Source organism: Lepidochelys olivacea (genome assembly GCF_965140295.1).
Source record: "Lepidochelys olivacea isolate rLepOli2 genome assembly, chromosome: 2".
Taxonomy (NCBI): Eukaryota; Metazoa; Chordata; order Testudines; family Cheloniidae; genus Lepidochelys; species Lepidochelys olivacea.
Window position 1 is genome coordinate 42,417,786 of NC_140412.1, and position 15,497 is coordinate 42,433,282.

General features: G+C 41.6%; 1 protein-coding gene across 2 annotated transcripts in view; it reads right to left on the bottom strand.

Annotated features, from left to right (window-relative positions):
• Positions 1-15,497, bottom strand: part of SDC2 (syndecan 2) — a 96,683-nt gene that overhangs the window by 3,886 nt on the left and 77,300 nt on the right. For both annotated transcript variants that reach the window (XM_084620040.1, XM_084620041.1), the window contains exons 2-3: positions 12,822-12,933; positions 1,885-2,018 (exon numbers count right to left, since the gene is read on the bottom strand). In XM_084620040.1, the coding sequence (XP_084476166.1) occupies positions 1,885-2,018; positions 12,822-12,933 (246 nt within the window). The remainder of the gene's footprint in view (positions 1-1,884; positions 2,019-12,821; positions 12,934-15,497) is intronic.

Consider the following 15,497-nt stretch of genomic DNA (forward strand, 5'->3'; position numbering starts at 1 on the left):
ACAGAATAATTAGTAATCACTATCATAGTGAGGTCAATGAAACTTCATTAAGACGACCATGGAGTCACCATTACTGGAGACTGACTCAACAAACAAGATTATTATATATTTATTACTTGTATTACCATAGCACCTAAGAGGCCTAGTCATGGACCACTGAGCTAATGTGATTCTGCAGAAAGCTATGGGTAATATTCTGCAAGGATACAGAAAGACAGACTAGATCATTCAAGAGGACCTTGTTTTCAGAGCATTCAAATAATACCAAGCCTCAACTCCTGATAATTAGTGGTACTGTGAGACACCCCTTTTTCACTGAGTGATAAGGGAGCAAATTTTAATCTTTCCCTCAGATTTAGAAGTCTGTCAGCTAGTTTGTCTTTGGAATGGATCTATAACCTGAAACAGCAGCATATAAAGATCAGTCTTCTCTATTCCACACTTAAAGAATACACCAAGAAAGAAAGATCTAGCTTTTGGTCCTCTTCTCTGAGCCCCTTCACAGAGCTATCTTTCCCTTCCTTGCTTTTCTCTGTATCACGCAGTCTCCATGTAAATACTTTAATAGTAAGTGCAATTATCTCTTTCCAAGAGTATTTTCCACATTGCTTTCAGTATTTTTTAAATTTTATTGTCCATACACAAAACACCCAAGCACAGAAATAAGCTATTAAAACATTAGCAAAATCTTTTCAAAGTACAGAAACTAATTGAACTGGTTATTTTATCGTTTTCCTAACAGCTGTATATGTGATTAGCTCTTCTTTTTTGAAGGAAACATTCATACTCAAAGCTTCTGCCCCATGGTTTAATAAGCACTGGATTCAGCATGCCCAAGCATACCTATTAACAATGGTTTTAATAATCTTATTTTTGCATGACCTTCTTTATATTTTATTTTACTTTTTTCCTCCCTCTATACAAAGAATAATAGATAGTGTCCTTATGTAAGCTGACAGGCTGACAGCCCTCACAACCAAAGGGAAAGATGCTCAAAAGTGTCTAGACATACCTTGAAAAGGGTCTGATATGCAGAGCACGTGCCCTCTGTAAATCAGATCCTCTTCAACATGTCAAGTTAGGCACCCAAATCACGAGCCAGTTTGGAAAATATTGAGACTCTCCAGCCACAGAAGATGTATAGGATGGGCAGCAACAGCACAAACTTCCCCATAGTACTAGGCCAACAAGTCTCGGATCTAAAAGACCATCTCTAAGCATGAAGGAGCAGTTCTTGTCACAAGCATTCAATCCTGGCATCTCTGGTACTTCTTTCAGCATGTGTCTCACTTACAATAGTGGTTCTGTGATGTGAATACCTGTCAACTATTGTTTTACCCATTGTCATCTACATTGTTTTCTACCTGTGTGCCAATGGAACTGGTGAATGACATAGTAAGCACTGCAAAATACCATGTTAGAATTTTAAGGATGGCATTTTCCTCAAGAGAAACCTGGAGAAAAGCACAAAAGGTACCACAAAAACGAACAAAATTATCCTTTTTATGGGCGAGTGAGGGGAGGCAGCTTAATACATGGCTTATTTAGCAACCCTTTCGGAGACATAATAAGGTTAAGACTATATTTCATGTTCACATATACCTGTGTGTTCATGAGAAGATGTGCTGTCCTGGTTTTGATACTCTTCTTGGAAGTGAAATCCAGAGTTGGTACACTGGCTTTATACTGGGAATTAGAAGCTCTATGGCCAGCTCTACATTTGATTTAACAGAGTGTAGTAATATTAGGTAAGGTTTTTATGATTATTATAGGCATAACCATTCACCAAGTATGTTTTCAAATAACCTTTTAACAGAATTATGTTTGATTAAAACCATGTAAAAAGTATTACTCTGCTGCAGTAAAAAGAAATTGCCCACAAACCTTGGTTTGTGCAGGAATCTTGGTCTGTGTTTTCAGTGTAGTTGTCTCAGCTTTAGGCGCATCACTAGTTGATGGTATCTTTGGAAGTGTTCTAGACGTTGCTATCACGGTGTTACCTTCATCTTCTTCAGCTCCTAAAACAAAACAATGAGGTTCAGGAAATCTCTGCATGAAAATCATCCGTATGCATTACATTTTGACTGTAGTAGAGTTCCGATCAATAAAAATAAGTGATGTTCTGCCCACGATTATTCATAAAAACCTTGCTTTGCCACAAAACATTTGAGATAAACGGCTACAATCCACTGTAGTTACCAAAATGTTTCTGCCATTCTCTATGTCAGTTACCAGGCTTTTAGAGTTTAAAACCCTCTGAATATTTTTTTTAAAAGAAAAGAAGAGCTTTCAGAATACAGATATAGAATATAAGATGTAAAGGTCTGAATGAGAAGAAAGGTCATCCCAGAATGACTTCTTGGCAGATAGATGAACTGACTGACAACCTGAAAGTCAGACGGAAGTTTGGATCCCATGACCAAGAACTATCTGGTTTCAGCATTGTAAGGAACGGGTTCATACCACACAGTAATTAAGTACAAGGGTATTGGATTCAAGAAAAGCAAAAGTGAAGGAATTAAAAAAAAATAAATTCTAACTTGCAATGTAGTATATTAAAATCCACCACTCTGAAAGAACGTTAAGGGAATTCTAAAACGACACCTTAATTAAGGCATAGACAATTCCTCTGAAAAAGACTGCATGAAATATGTTGTCAATATGGGGCTTCATGAAGGACTGGTCAAATATTTGAAAACAATACCCTGTAAAGAAAAAGAAGAGGGGAAAAGCATCCAATAAGAAAAGGTATCCACGCTTACCTAAAAATTTCCCTGCTTAAAATAATACGGTCCATAGATACACTACAATAAGTACTTCAGCCCTCTTGCATCTTAAGGGCAGAATCAGGCCTGTAATACACGGGCAGCAGGGGATTGTCCCACCCCCGGAATGTCCCTCCAGTTAAGAAAACTTCCGTAGCTAAATTAATTCCAATTCTACTTACTTAAATTACAGAATGTGATAAATACACTTTGAGAAATACATTCCTACTAAATTCCACCTGACAACAAACCCAAATCCTCGAATATCAATTTTCATCTCTATTCTGGATGATCCATTTGTCTCCAGCGTAGGCTGGATTTTTGGACCTTATTACTGAAAAAGAAAGGAATTTTTCAGGTAAGCATTGATGTATTTTCATAATCTTCTTTGTGCTAAGGTCCGCGGATCTGTTATGATAGTATTTTCGTAGCTGAGTGCCTCCAGGGTGGGAAGCAGGATCATCCTTTAAATATGGACACCCAAAACAAGGTAGATTATATAAAAATATCATCTTCTTCTCTCCCTAGTACTATGGCCTGGAGAAGACTTCTGCCAAGAGAAAGGGACGTTGACTAAGATTGGATGGTCAATATGCATAATTTGGTTACCTAGTTGCTGTCTAGCAGATCTCAATACAGGAAACATGATTCTTTTGCTTTGAGACTGTCAGTGCTCCTAAGGAGTGAACTTTCATGCTTAACTGGAGGACTATTTCCTGATTTTACTTATGGAATTAATGTTAGGATACCTGTGAGGACTACTTGTCTGAATTAACAGTACAATACTGGGCCTCATTAGAGAAAGCTCCCAAATTCAACTACCCCTCCCCCCATCTGATTGGAAATAGCAGCCATCAGGCGGCCTACTCTAATGGATAGGAAGTATGACAACACTGTCTGCCTGGGTTTCATCTGGGTAGTGCACTAAAGGAACAGAATGAAGTTATTCTCTGTGACCTGACAGGGATGGAATAAGGTTGATGCCCTAAGGAATCCAACAGTGGTCCGGATGTGCTTCCCATTCTAGGAGGGATGTATCAATCACCAGAGTCTTGGTGGGGAGAATTAAGGGAATAGTACTCCCCCTTTCCAGTTCAGTGAGGAAAGGGCTTTGGGAGGAATTTGCATAGATACGATATACGAGATGATGTCCGCTTGGTAGTTCACCAACTTCAGCAAGTTTTACATACAACGTAGATGTAGTCTGGCATGCTGCATGATGAACGTACAGGAAGCCACACATTCAAAGAGACCTGAGCAAATTCTCACCAACGTGCATAGTTGATTTGGCAGCTGGCAGATGAGAGCGGTCATGCGTTTAAATCTGTCTTGTGACAGGTAAGCTCTGGCTGTCGTGGAGTCTGTCACTGCCCCTATAAACTCTAATCTATGTGTAGGGTTGTGACCATGGTGCCTGGATGAGCCACGCTGAAGATGCCAACTCAGGGCAGACTGCAAGAAATAGGACAGATGATATCCAAGACTGGTGATTTATTCTATAATTAGATTTACCAAGCCAATAACAAAGCAGCTTCTGTAATACCACACTGGTTAACCAGAAGCCAATTACAGTCCCCTTTAGCCAATCCAGCCTTTGGCACCTATCTAAACATCCAAGTATAATACAGTGACGGGTTAGTAAAAACCTTATTTGCCATACTTAAATTTCTACCAATCCCAAAGGACCAGATACATTGCGCACCAGGTCAATGAATATTTCAGAGCTCACCCAAATACATACTTTCTGCCAATCCTTATTAACTAAACCTAAGATTTATTAATAAAAGAAAAGCGAGTTATATATGGTTAAGAGATCAATATACATACAAATACAAAAGTCCTTAGGTCAGTTTCATAGCAGAGATGGTGAGGTTGCTGATTTGTAAGAGTCTTTCTGGAATCAATTCTGAAGGTTAGAATCTAATAGGCAGTCCAGGTATACAGTTTGTTAAAGTTCTTCCATGAGAATTCCAGGGTGATCCAGGGTTCACCTGGAGGCCTCAGTTTTTAGGGTTTAGACCTTCCCTGTTAAAGTTTAAGATGACCTGAGATGAAAAGGATCATGCCCAAAGCTTCCTTTATAGTTGAAGCAAGCTGGGTGCTCACAGGTAACTCTACCATGTGGGCTTTGATGAAAGTGAACTGACAGTTTGATCTCTATTCAATGGGTTCTTTCTCAAACAATACAGTTAACAATAGCCATTCAAACTATTAAGACAGTTCACAAGTAGTTTACTATGGGGAATTACAAGCTTCCAGGAGAGATTAGGACAATAATATTCTGACACCACAAGTTCCATATAAATAATAATATCCCCTTTTGATCTCCAAGTCAATAGAATACAGTAATGAAGCATTACAAGATAGGAACAGGATTTAGCATCTATAGGCTAATTAGATCACATTATTAGATTTCTAATAGGATGCAGGTAAAAAGACATATTTAGCACTTACTTTTCGATTCTCGAACAATACAGGCAAACATGTTAAAGATTCTAGTCTACTCAACATGGCTTTGATGACTATCTACAAGAAATGGCCCTGATAAACCACTGCAATATCATTTTGATATGTTCTTAAGGGTTTCTTTACAGGTCAGCCAGCTTGCTGACTGTTTAACCTTCACTGGCCCAGCGTTACAGGGGTAAAAAGATTTCTCTGTGTAGATCTTCAGCCCTAACTTGAAGAGTCTGAGAATTTGATGACCCGAACCTCCACTTGCTAAGGTGACTTTACTCAAATCAGCCAATTGTGGAGGTATTGGTACACTATTAGCTCTTGTTTTTGGAGATGAGCTACCACCATTACTAGGCATTTGATGAAAACTCCTGATGTAGCTGATACTCCAAAGGGTAGTACCTTGTGTGGGATAATGTGCTTGTCCCACCAGTAACCTCAGGGACTTCCTGTGAGCAGCATGGACAGAGACATGGAAGTAAGTATCTTGCAGGTTGAGAGTTGCAAACCAGTCCTGTGTGTTAACGATGGAATTATGGAGGCAAAGGTTACCACTTTGAACCTGAAGCAACAAAAAAAGGCATGAAGTCTCCACAAGTCCAGGATAGGGCACCATCCCCCTTTTTCTTTGGGATTAGGAAATAGTTGAAATAGAAACTGTACGGGAATCCCTCCCATACTGTAGTGAAACTTCTTCTACTGCCCTTAAAGTGAGAAGGGATTCCACCTCTTGAAGCAAAGTCTCTTGTGAGGGGGGAACCCCTGAATAGAGACAGGGAAGCAGGAGGGGAGGGTATGAAACTAAAGAGTTTCCCACAGAGACTGTAGAACTCAGCAGTCTGATATTATGAAATTCCACACTTCCTGAAAGAAACAGAGGTGGTGCTCAAATGGGGGGGGAAGGAGAATTGAAGGTTCTGTAGACTGGTAGTGCACAACCCTCAACCAGCCTGACAAAAGGGGTGCTTGGAAGTGGTCACAGCATGAGAGATCACTGATGGAGAGGCCTGAAGTCTTCTCCTTTGAACGCATTGACATCTCTTCGGAGGCTCGGTGGACCTCTAGAGGTAGAAAGTACTGGGGGGATGGTCTCTGCCTGGAACATGAAGGTCTTCCGTGCTTCCTTCTAGGAGCTGCTATAAATACTCCGTGTGAATGCAGAATAGCCTGGGAGTCCTTCAGTGAGTGAAGAGAGTCAAACATCTTTCAGTTAAAAAAAGTTCAGAGCCCTCAAAGGGGAAGTCTTCAATCGGATACCTGATGCCAGGATGTTCTCCTCAGGACAATGAAGGTTGCCATGAACCACAGTGCATCTGAGGAGGCCTGCAGACACATTTTAGCTATCTACTGCCCCTCAGAAATCAGGGACTTGAACTCCTCAGGCTCTAGAGGCAGCCTGTCGGCAAACTCAGCTTTTCTGCCAGTTGAGATACTCATACTTTGCAAAGAGCGCTTGGTAGCTAGCAATTCTTAATCTGAAACTGGCGGATGGACCACTCCTGCTGCCAGGGCTTTTCAGCTCTTTATCTTTTGGTGTCAACTTTGTTTCCTTCTTGAGCTGCTTCAAGGGAACTTGGCATGGTGTGGGTTTTAGAACTGGTCGGAAAATGCTGGAGTTATTGTAGTGAAATGTGTTGCCAAATCTATTACAGATGCAATGAAAATTTTGCCAAAATACAAGCAGATTATCCACTGGAAACCTGCTAGCATTTCAGGGTCTGCTGCTCCAGCAGGAAGCCTGCTAGCCCTCTGGACCCCAATCTGCAACCAGGGCTCTATGGGAGCAGGAAGCCTAAGGTCTGTCCATTCTCATCTTGTTCACCACCTTTAATGTTAGGGGCACTGGGAGAAATGTATACAAAAGTCCTTTCATCCAAGTTAAGAGGAAGGCATCTTCTCGCGTGTGAAGACCCTTTCACCCCTTGAACAAAACTTCTTGTTGGTGATGGTGGTGAAGAGGTTCACCTCTGGAAACCTCAAGGTCACAAATATATGGCTGAAAGTCCTAGAATCCACCTCCCACTCATAATCCTTGGACAGTCACCTGCGGAGAGAGTCAGCACTGATGTTCTGAATGCCTGGAAAATGTCTTGCCAAAATGAGGATATGATTAACTATGCACCAATTCCATAGCTGTATGGCTTCAGCACTAAGAGAAGGGCATATTGCTGCCTCTTGTCAATTTATGTAAAACATGGAAGCTATGTCATCTGTCATAATTTTGATAGAGTTGCCCCTTGATTAAAGCAAGAAAGTGAAGGCATTCCTGTCTGCCCTGAGCTTCATAAGGCTGATGTGCAGACCTGGGCCAACAGTCTGCTCTGAACAGTGAGAGTCCCTATATGTGTCCCCCCACCTTCAGCCCAATGAAGATACATCTGTTATGGTAATGGTTGGGAGTGGCTGAATAAAGGGGATGCCTGCACAGATGTTGCAAGAATCCTTCCACCAGTTGAGGGAATCTTTCATATGAAACTTGTCTGTCTAGACCGTTCTGTCTAGACTTGTTTGGTAGATAGACTGTTTTTGGTCACCTATGGAAACAATTAAGGCATAACCTTGCATGACTTGTTACAAAGCTGCAAGCTGTCACGTACTCCAAATGTTGGAGACATTTTCTCATGAAGGTCTGTGGGCTCATTTGAATCCTCAGATCAGAATCTGATAGTGTCATGAACCTGTCCATGGGAAGGTAGGCCCTGGCTGTTATAGCATCTAGGGATGCCTCTATGGATTCTATTCTCTGCACAGGAAGCAACATAGACTTCTCAATTTTGGAGGTTGAGACCTAGCCTGAGGAACAGGGTCACGGCTGTCAGTATAGTTGAAAGAACCTGGTCATAAGACTGTTCCTTCATCAGCCAACTGTTGAGGTATGTAAAGACTATCGCCACTGCACGAAGAGGTGGTGACCACTGCCCAAACTTTAGAAAATACTCTCAGAGCAGAGGTAAGCCCAAATGGGAGAACCCAGTATTGGAACTGATCCTGACCTATCACAAAATGAAGGAAACATATCAGAGCTGGGTGAATTACAATATGGAAATACACATCCTGCAGATCAAGGGCTGAAAACCAAGCCCCTAGCTCCAATTAAGGGACTACAGCTGCAAGAGTGAGCATCCTAAACTTTTGTGCTCTCAAAGTTGTTTAGCTCTAAAACAGGGTTTGATTTTCTGTGTCAACAAGTGATTGTAAGAGGGGTCCCTGAAGAAAGACAGGGAAATGGGTGGGGTGGACGAAGGGAGGCAAAAAGAATGGAGTAGCCTGATTTTATAATCTCCAAGACTCAGTAATAATTTGCTCAAGAAGGAAGGTGGAGAACTGTTGCACCTGGAAGCCCAAAAAGTAAAGACAATTCAGACCCTCGACCAGCCTGTCAAAACTGGTGTTTTGACAATGATGAAGGCTGTGTGATTAGGCCAGATATAGGGGTTGATCTCTTTCTCTGGAATCTAGTTTTTTCCTTAGGGGCGCTGTACATCTTTGAAACACAGGGAGCTGGATTGGGGGGGCGGGGATTTCTGGGCTGTTTGGGATCTACTATATCTCAGTTTGTTTACAGCTCTGTAGATCCCAAGAGGTTTCAAGGTGGCCCTGGAGTCCTTCAAAGTATGTAGAGACTTGGCCACAATGAGTTTCAAGCTATCAAAGGGAAGGTACTCAACTGTACTTTTGGATCTCCCTGGGGAACACAGAGAGCTGGACCAAAGATGCCTGCCGCATGACAACTGGCAGTACCAGCAGCATCCATAGAAGCCTGTAAGAACATTCTAGTGAGCAGCTAGCCTTCTGCTATAATGGTCTGAAAATGCTCATGATGCTCAGTTAGAAGGTGTTCAATAAATGACTGAAACTTAAGAGCCGTTCATGTGATTATACTATCCCATTAGAGCCTAGTAATTAGCAATCCTAAACTGCAGGGTCACTAAGGAGTAGCTCTTGTGTCCAAAAAGGTCAAGGCATTTTTGGGCTTTGTCATACAGCATTGACTAAGTGTGATGCTGCCTTCCATGTTCATTGACAACTTCTATGACCAATAAGTTAGGAGAAGGGTGGGAAAATAATTCAGAATCCTTGAATGGGATACAGTATTTTTATCAGCCCGCTGATAAGTGCGTGGTACCATTGCTGGAATTTGCCAGATAGTCTTGGCAGTATCCAAAAGTGCCTCATTAAATGGGCAGGGTAACTTGAGCAGACAATGCTGCCTGTAAAATATCCAGCAGCTTGTGTTATGACTCCTTGACCTCTTCAAAGGGTACCTGTAAAGAATCTGCCACCTATTTTACCAAGTCTTGAACTGCTTAAAGTCATTAGCCAGAGAGAGTGGGAGAGTCAGGACAGTGTCATCAGGGGCAGATGAGATATCGGTCTGCAGCCTGAGCTCCGGCTCCTCAAATGTTTCCTCCTACTGTTCAGGTAACTGAGGAGAAAGAGATGGGAAGGGGACTATCAGTCTCTGCAGTTCCAGCAAGCGAGGCTAGAATCTCTAGAGAATTGTTAACAATATGGTCACTGAGGGGAACCACATGGAATAAGGGGTGGCATCTATGGCTGCTCATACACCCAGGAAGGCCTTCATAATGTCTCCCCCAAGCATCTTCTCTTTCTTTGTAGCTGTCAGAAAGAGGTGAACAGGAGAACCTGGTCAGATATTTGAGAGATGTGCTCCTCATCATCATCCACAGGAAGAGCTTCACCAGAAAGTGGTGGTGAATCAGGCAGTAGCAGAGAAAGGTGCAATTGTGGTAACTGTGCAGATCTCAGTACCAAAAAGGGCTTAGTACCCCTCAATAGGGGAGACTCCAGTTCCTCTGACACAGATAGGTCCCTGAAGTTCCTACATTCCGGCGGTACCAGATGAACTAATGGTATCAAGGTGAAGGTCTATTTAGGCAGGCCTCTGGAAGAGGAAGCAGATGGTATAATTTGAGGCAAAAATAGGCTGAGGTGGCCACTTAGCTCTCTGAGGTACCAAGGGCCCCACTATGTTGGGTACTGGAGGCTGGAGTGTGACGGTCAGTACTGGTTTGCTGAGAGCAAACTGTCTCTCCCTAATGCCTTGATCATGTCCTGACATTATCAAAGATGTTTTAGCTACTGGAGTGTGGCTGGAACCATGGCTTTTAGAGGAGCCCAGAGACTTGGCTGTGCCATCACTCCCAGGGGAGCCTGGAGACTCAATAGTACTGGGCTGAGAACCCAAAGGCTCAGAGATAGTCAACTTATGAGGAGACTTCAGTCTTTTTGGTGAGTGTTCTTTATGAGGCGATCCAGAGTTCCTTTTCTTAGAGCCCCTTTCAGAGATCTCTAAAGTTTTTACTTTAGAAGGTCTAAGGGAATGTTAAGCTGAGGATGTAGGAAGCTGAGGAAGAAACATTTGAATCCTGGTGATCTTGGCATACTTCCCCACGAAGGCGGTGGGGACAGAGAATTGAAAGGACAAACAAAAAATCCTCAAAAACAATGCTCTATAAAAACTAACACTAACTATAAAACACCAAACTAATCTAATCTCTAATGCTAACATAGTAGCCCAGGCACGCTTGACCGACAAACGCAGTTATACTGAATATTCCACCTCAGGCCAAGGTGGCTGAAAAGGAACAGAGGGCAATTTACCCGCACAGCCCTCTGTAACCTTAGTGCAGTGCAGGAGGATGTGTAGAGTGCATGCATGGGACGAACAGGCACTGCCACTGAAAATCTCCGATTAAAGGTGCCCGGCATGCACGCGCAGCCAAAGTGGAGTATCCATAGGGCCACCACTCAAAGAACTTTTCAGCACCATGGAGAGCAACAACAACTTCGACTCTGTTGTAATCTGCAGATCCCCTGGTACTGTGTATGATCTCAGAACAGAGACAGCGTGCTAAAATAAGTGGTGCAGAGGTTCATAATGCCCAAGTAATCAACACCAAATGTGATGGTGCTATAGCACATGGTGACAAATAAAATGTCAGTAACGGAGGTAATTATATTCAGTGTCCAAGACAATATTGGAAGTCCAGTATTGTGCTCCTTCAGGCCTCCAGTGGCACCCATTTCAGTCCCTAAAGTCCACTCTTCTTGGGTTGATCAGTTGAAGGGAATCTGTTCTTGTGGTTTTCAGAGGAACATGCTGCCCTACTAGAATCCATAGTAGGACAGGTTTAGAAGTAGCAATTCAGGAGCTAGCTGATCTGGAGCTCACTAGGTATTTTCTGGACTTGGCCCCACTGGTCCAGGAAAGGGTCTTGCCCATCCAGCGCCGATGTGGGTTGCATAGACCTGTCTAGTAAGGACAAGGGGTGGGGGGGAAGGTGTATATGCATGGCCAGAGGAATCAGAATGTCTATGCCCTGGTCTTTCAGCACTGATCTGCTAGGCTGCAATCTGTGAAGCTGAGCATGGGAACCATGCACTGAAGTTCTGCCCTGTTGCACTCTGAGGGTGAAGAGAGGAAACAGCACCCTCCTAAGTACTAGCCTCTGCTGAATCAGGGAGCAAGCCACATGCCAGGCAATGCACACAGCCATTTGACTGGTCTTCACTAAGTCACACACATTATTACTTACGGGTATAATAGTGTGTGTGTGCGCACAGCTAAGTGGCTGGTTTTTGATTTACTGAGGATTTCAGTAAAACGTGGACTCTAATAAACTTTCCCCATATAATGAACCAGCACAGGGCAGCTTTCATTGGGTCATATTTTCTAGTATTAGTACTTACTTTCTTCTCTGTAATTTTTGGACTACTTATCTTTAATCACATGCACTTATTAAAATATTTATATTTTATATTATATTTATATTATATTAAAATGGTTTGCAGTACTGTTGAAGCCATGTTGGTCCCAGGATATTAGAGAGCCATGGTGGGTGAGATAGTATCTTTTATTGGACCATCTTCTGTTGGTGAAAGAGACACACTTTGAGCTTACACAGAGCACTTCTGGCCACACAGTCTCTCTGTAATGCAAATGTAATTCATACAATATAACCTTCCTTGCCTACATTTGATTACATCTGTCCAAAAGGCCTCAAAACAGACCTGTCAGTCTGTACCTGCAACTTTATAAGGAGAAATTACATCAGAAAAAGCTATCAGATTTGTATGGCAATATCTAGACTTCTATTAAAAAGATGTAAATAGATTTATTAACAACATTTATCTAAATGTGTGTGTGTGTACAAGAAAAATAAGACTGGATTAAACTAGTATCCTGCTAGAAACATTTAATATCAAAGATTAGGATACCCAATTAGGATTCAAATCTGCCCATGGGGGAGAGAACACCTGCCCAAATCTCTACTTTCTAAACTCTAGAAAGCTCAGCACACTATAGACAAGATACAGGGAAATTCAGTAAAATGATATAGCTATTGGACAAACTGAGTAGTAAAAGCATAAGAACACAAAGTTAAAATATAAGGGATAAATCTGGAGAGATGCTCAGCACAATGCATGTATAGAGCCAAGTGCCCTGGACTCCCAACTAAAGCAATAATTTCAAGGTGATGAATAGCTTTCAGGTTTAGACAGACATTCTTGTACTTTCCGAAGAAGAAAAAAACGTTACAATGAGATGAAAAAATGTAAAGAGACATGTCTTACCTGAGCCGGACCCAGAAGAATAATCGTCGTCGTCAATTGGATAGACACCTGATGCTTCTTCAACAGAGCTGTTGTCGAGATATAGGTCTTTATCAGAGGTCAACTCTGCTCTCTGGAAAATAGGTAAGAACGAACCATTAAAAAGGTAGTTACTTATATAATGCAATGTTTTCCTCGCTTTTATTCTTATTTCCAAAGCTGATGGTACGCTGTATATATTCCCAGAATTGTAGAAGTGTAGGACTGGAAGGGACCTCAATAGATCATCTAGTCCAGTCTCCTGTACTCAAGGCAGGACTACGTAATAACTAGACCATTCCTGATAGGTGTCTGTCTAACCTGTTCTTAAAAACTTCCAGTAATAGAGATTCCACAACCTCCCTAGGTTAGAAAGGTTTCCAGTTAGAAAGACAGGTTAAAGTCAGCAAGATGAATTGCACCTAGAAATATTGAGTAAGACAGGGTTGTTCATGGAGCATTATGATATTTGTGGTTAGACAAGAACTGTGCCTACAGAATTATGCTCAGACAAGAGGCTCTGATTCCTTAAGTACCATGTCTTTCTTAAATACTGGCTCCATCAGAATACCCATTGTCTCAGTTTTCTTGAGGTCTTCCATCAACTTTCATTATCTTTTCCAATCCTAGATGTAATGTCTCCTCACCAAAACTGATCAGGTGGTAAAATGGCTTTGATGATGAAACAAAGTACCAGTAACTTTTTTTAGGTTGACTATAAACCCCAGATAGTGAAACATTTCCACCACTTTGTACACAGCTGTTTGTGCTAGCAAAAGAGCTTTTCTGATCATTTAGAAAAGTTGCTTACTGCTAATACTACTAGCACTTCTGTGAAGACGCCAAGACAGAAAGGAAGCAAAATGTTGATTGCCAATTACAAACTGAAATTACACCTCACTGTGAATCAGTGGAAAGCATTATGCACAAAGGCGTAATGCAAACCTAAGTCATGTAGTTTAATTCCAGAGTCTGTTGCTCCAGTCTGCGCCCTAAAGTTTTCTTTTGGCATTTATTTTAGGCCTAACGATAATTATCTAGCCATTTGAGTCCAAAAGTACTTGATTGATCCCTCTTGAACTACTGAGGAACAGAAAGCAAAAAGCAGGCACACTGCTGTGCTTTTCTATTCTGCTGGAAGCCAAAAATCTTTTAATATTCTAGTACAAATTTTTCCAGGCCTGTTTTTGGAAAACTGTGCAGCATACATTTTGGAGTTTTATTTATTTAATTTAAGGAGACTTTTGGCAACTGATTCCCCTTCCACTCTACCAAGCACCCTTTTGGCACGGTTACCTACTTTGTTACAAACTGTTCTTCAGTTTGAGCTAAAATATCAGAATCCGCCTCCTAGAGGAAAGTGCAAAGGCCAGCCTGACATGGCACAAAGATCCTTTTAGAGTAGGAGGAATCAAAACCTTGGCCTCTGTGCCTGCTCTTTCCTGGATGAAAATGCACCTAAAATTTGAGAATGTGAGCCAATCTAGCTCTTCTCAGGATTCTTTTTACTAGGTGGGCTTATTTAGGTAAATTCTACATGAGGAAACATATCCTCTGATGAATGTTCAGAGGCTCTAGAGCTACCTGACAATTCTTCTGGAGGATCTAGGCTAGAAGAGTGCTATCTTACTTTTATTCCAGGAAGAAGGAGAGGAGTCGTACTGGACTCAAACAAGAACCATGGATTGCAACTTTTATCTGTGGAATTTGCAAATTAATTTGTGCTTAAATACAGCTTGTAGAAGACCTATTCTCAGCAGCCACTTTAATTAAATGGCATTTACTTAAAGCTGCACCAGCCAAGTGTATAAGCTGGAGGAAACAGTATGTCCTACAACCACAACTTCCTTTGCTCCAAGATGTCTCTGGGAAAGTCACCAGACTGCCATTATCCTAGATGGTAGGGGGGAGGGAGGGAATAAGAATCAGTTGAAGCTGCCTTTCATATAAAGGAACGAGTCTCTGTCACAAGACAGACACACATACTGCTACTGATATGATTGCCGAAGAGGAACAGATCAGTTTTCATATGTCTTTCTTTTTGATTTTTCAGCCATACCACTCTATTAAATACAAAAACCATGCAGCACAATGTAACGACTGACAACATTCGACAGTGTGAGTAGCAGAATGGAGAACGAGTAGCAAGAAGGAGAATGAGAAACAATGGAAGGTTCAGCTCATCCAAACTCCAAAGCATCTTGAAAAACATCAGCCTGTCCTGCCTGTTCTGGCTCCTGCTAGGGACAGCTTGAGTGATAATCCAGCTGTCCATAGACAGAAGCCACCATGCATAAAAGACCATTCTTCGATCTTAGAGAAAAGTGGCAGTATATTTCAAGAGAAAGTGCTGCCAATGACTATGACTAAGACTAAGCAGCAACAAATCCTGCAGCAGAAAATATACACAATATTATTTAAAAAAAAAAAAAATCAGAAAGTACAAAAATCCAGCAGCATCAAATTGAGAATACTTAAAGATTTACCTGTAACTTTATTACATGGCAAATGTTGCCATACAAATTGGTTTCTTTTCAAAACAATCAGGTGAGAAAAACAAACAACACTAGAGAGGATGGGAACTGGTTTGTATAAAATAAGAAACAACCCAAACTTGTGCCCAGAACTTTTAACGTTAGAAAAAGCGTGGGTAACTTA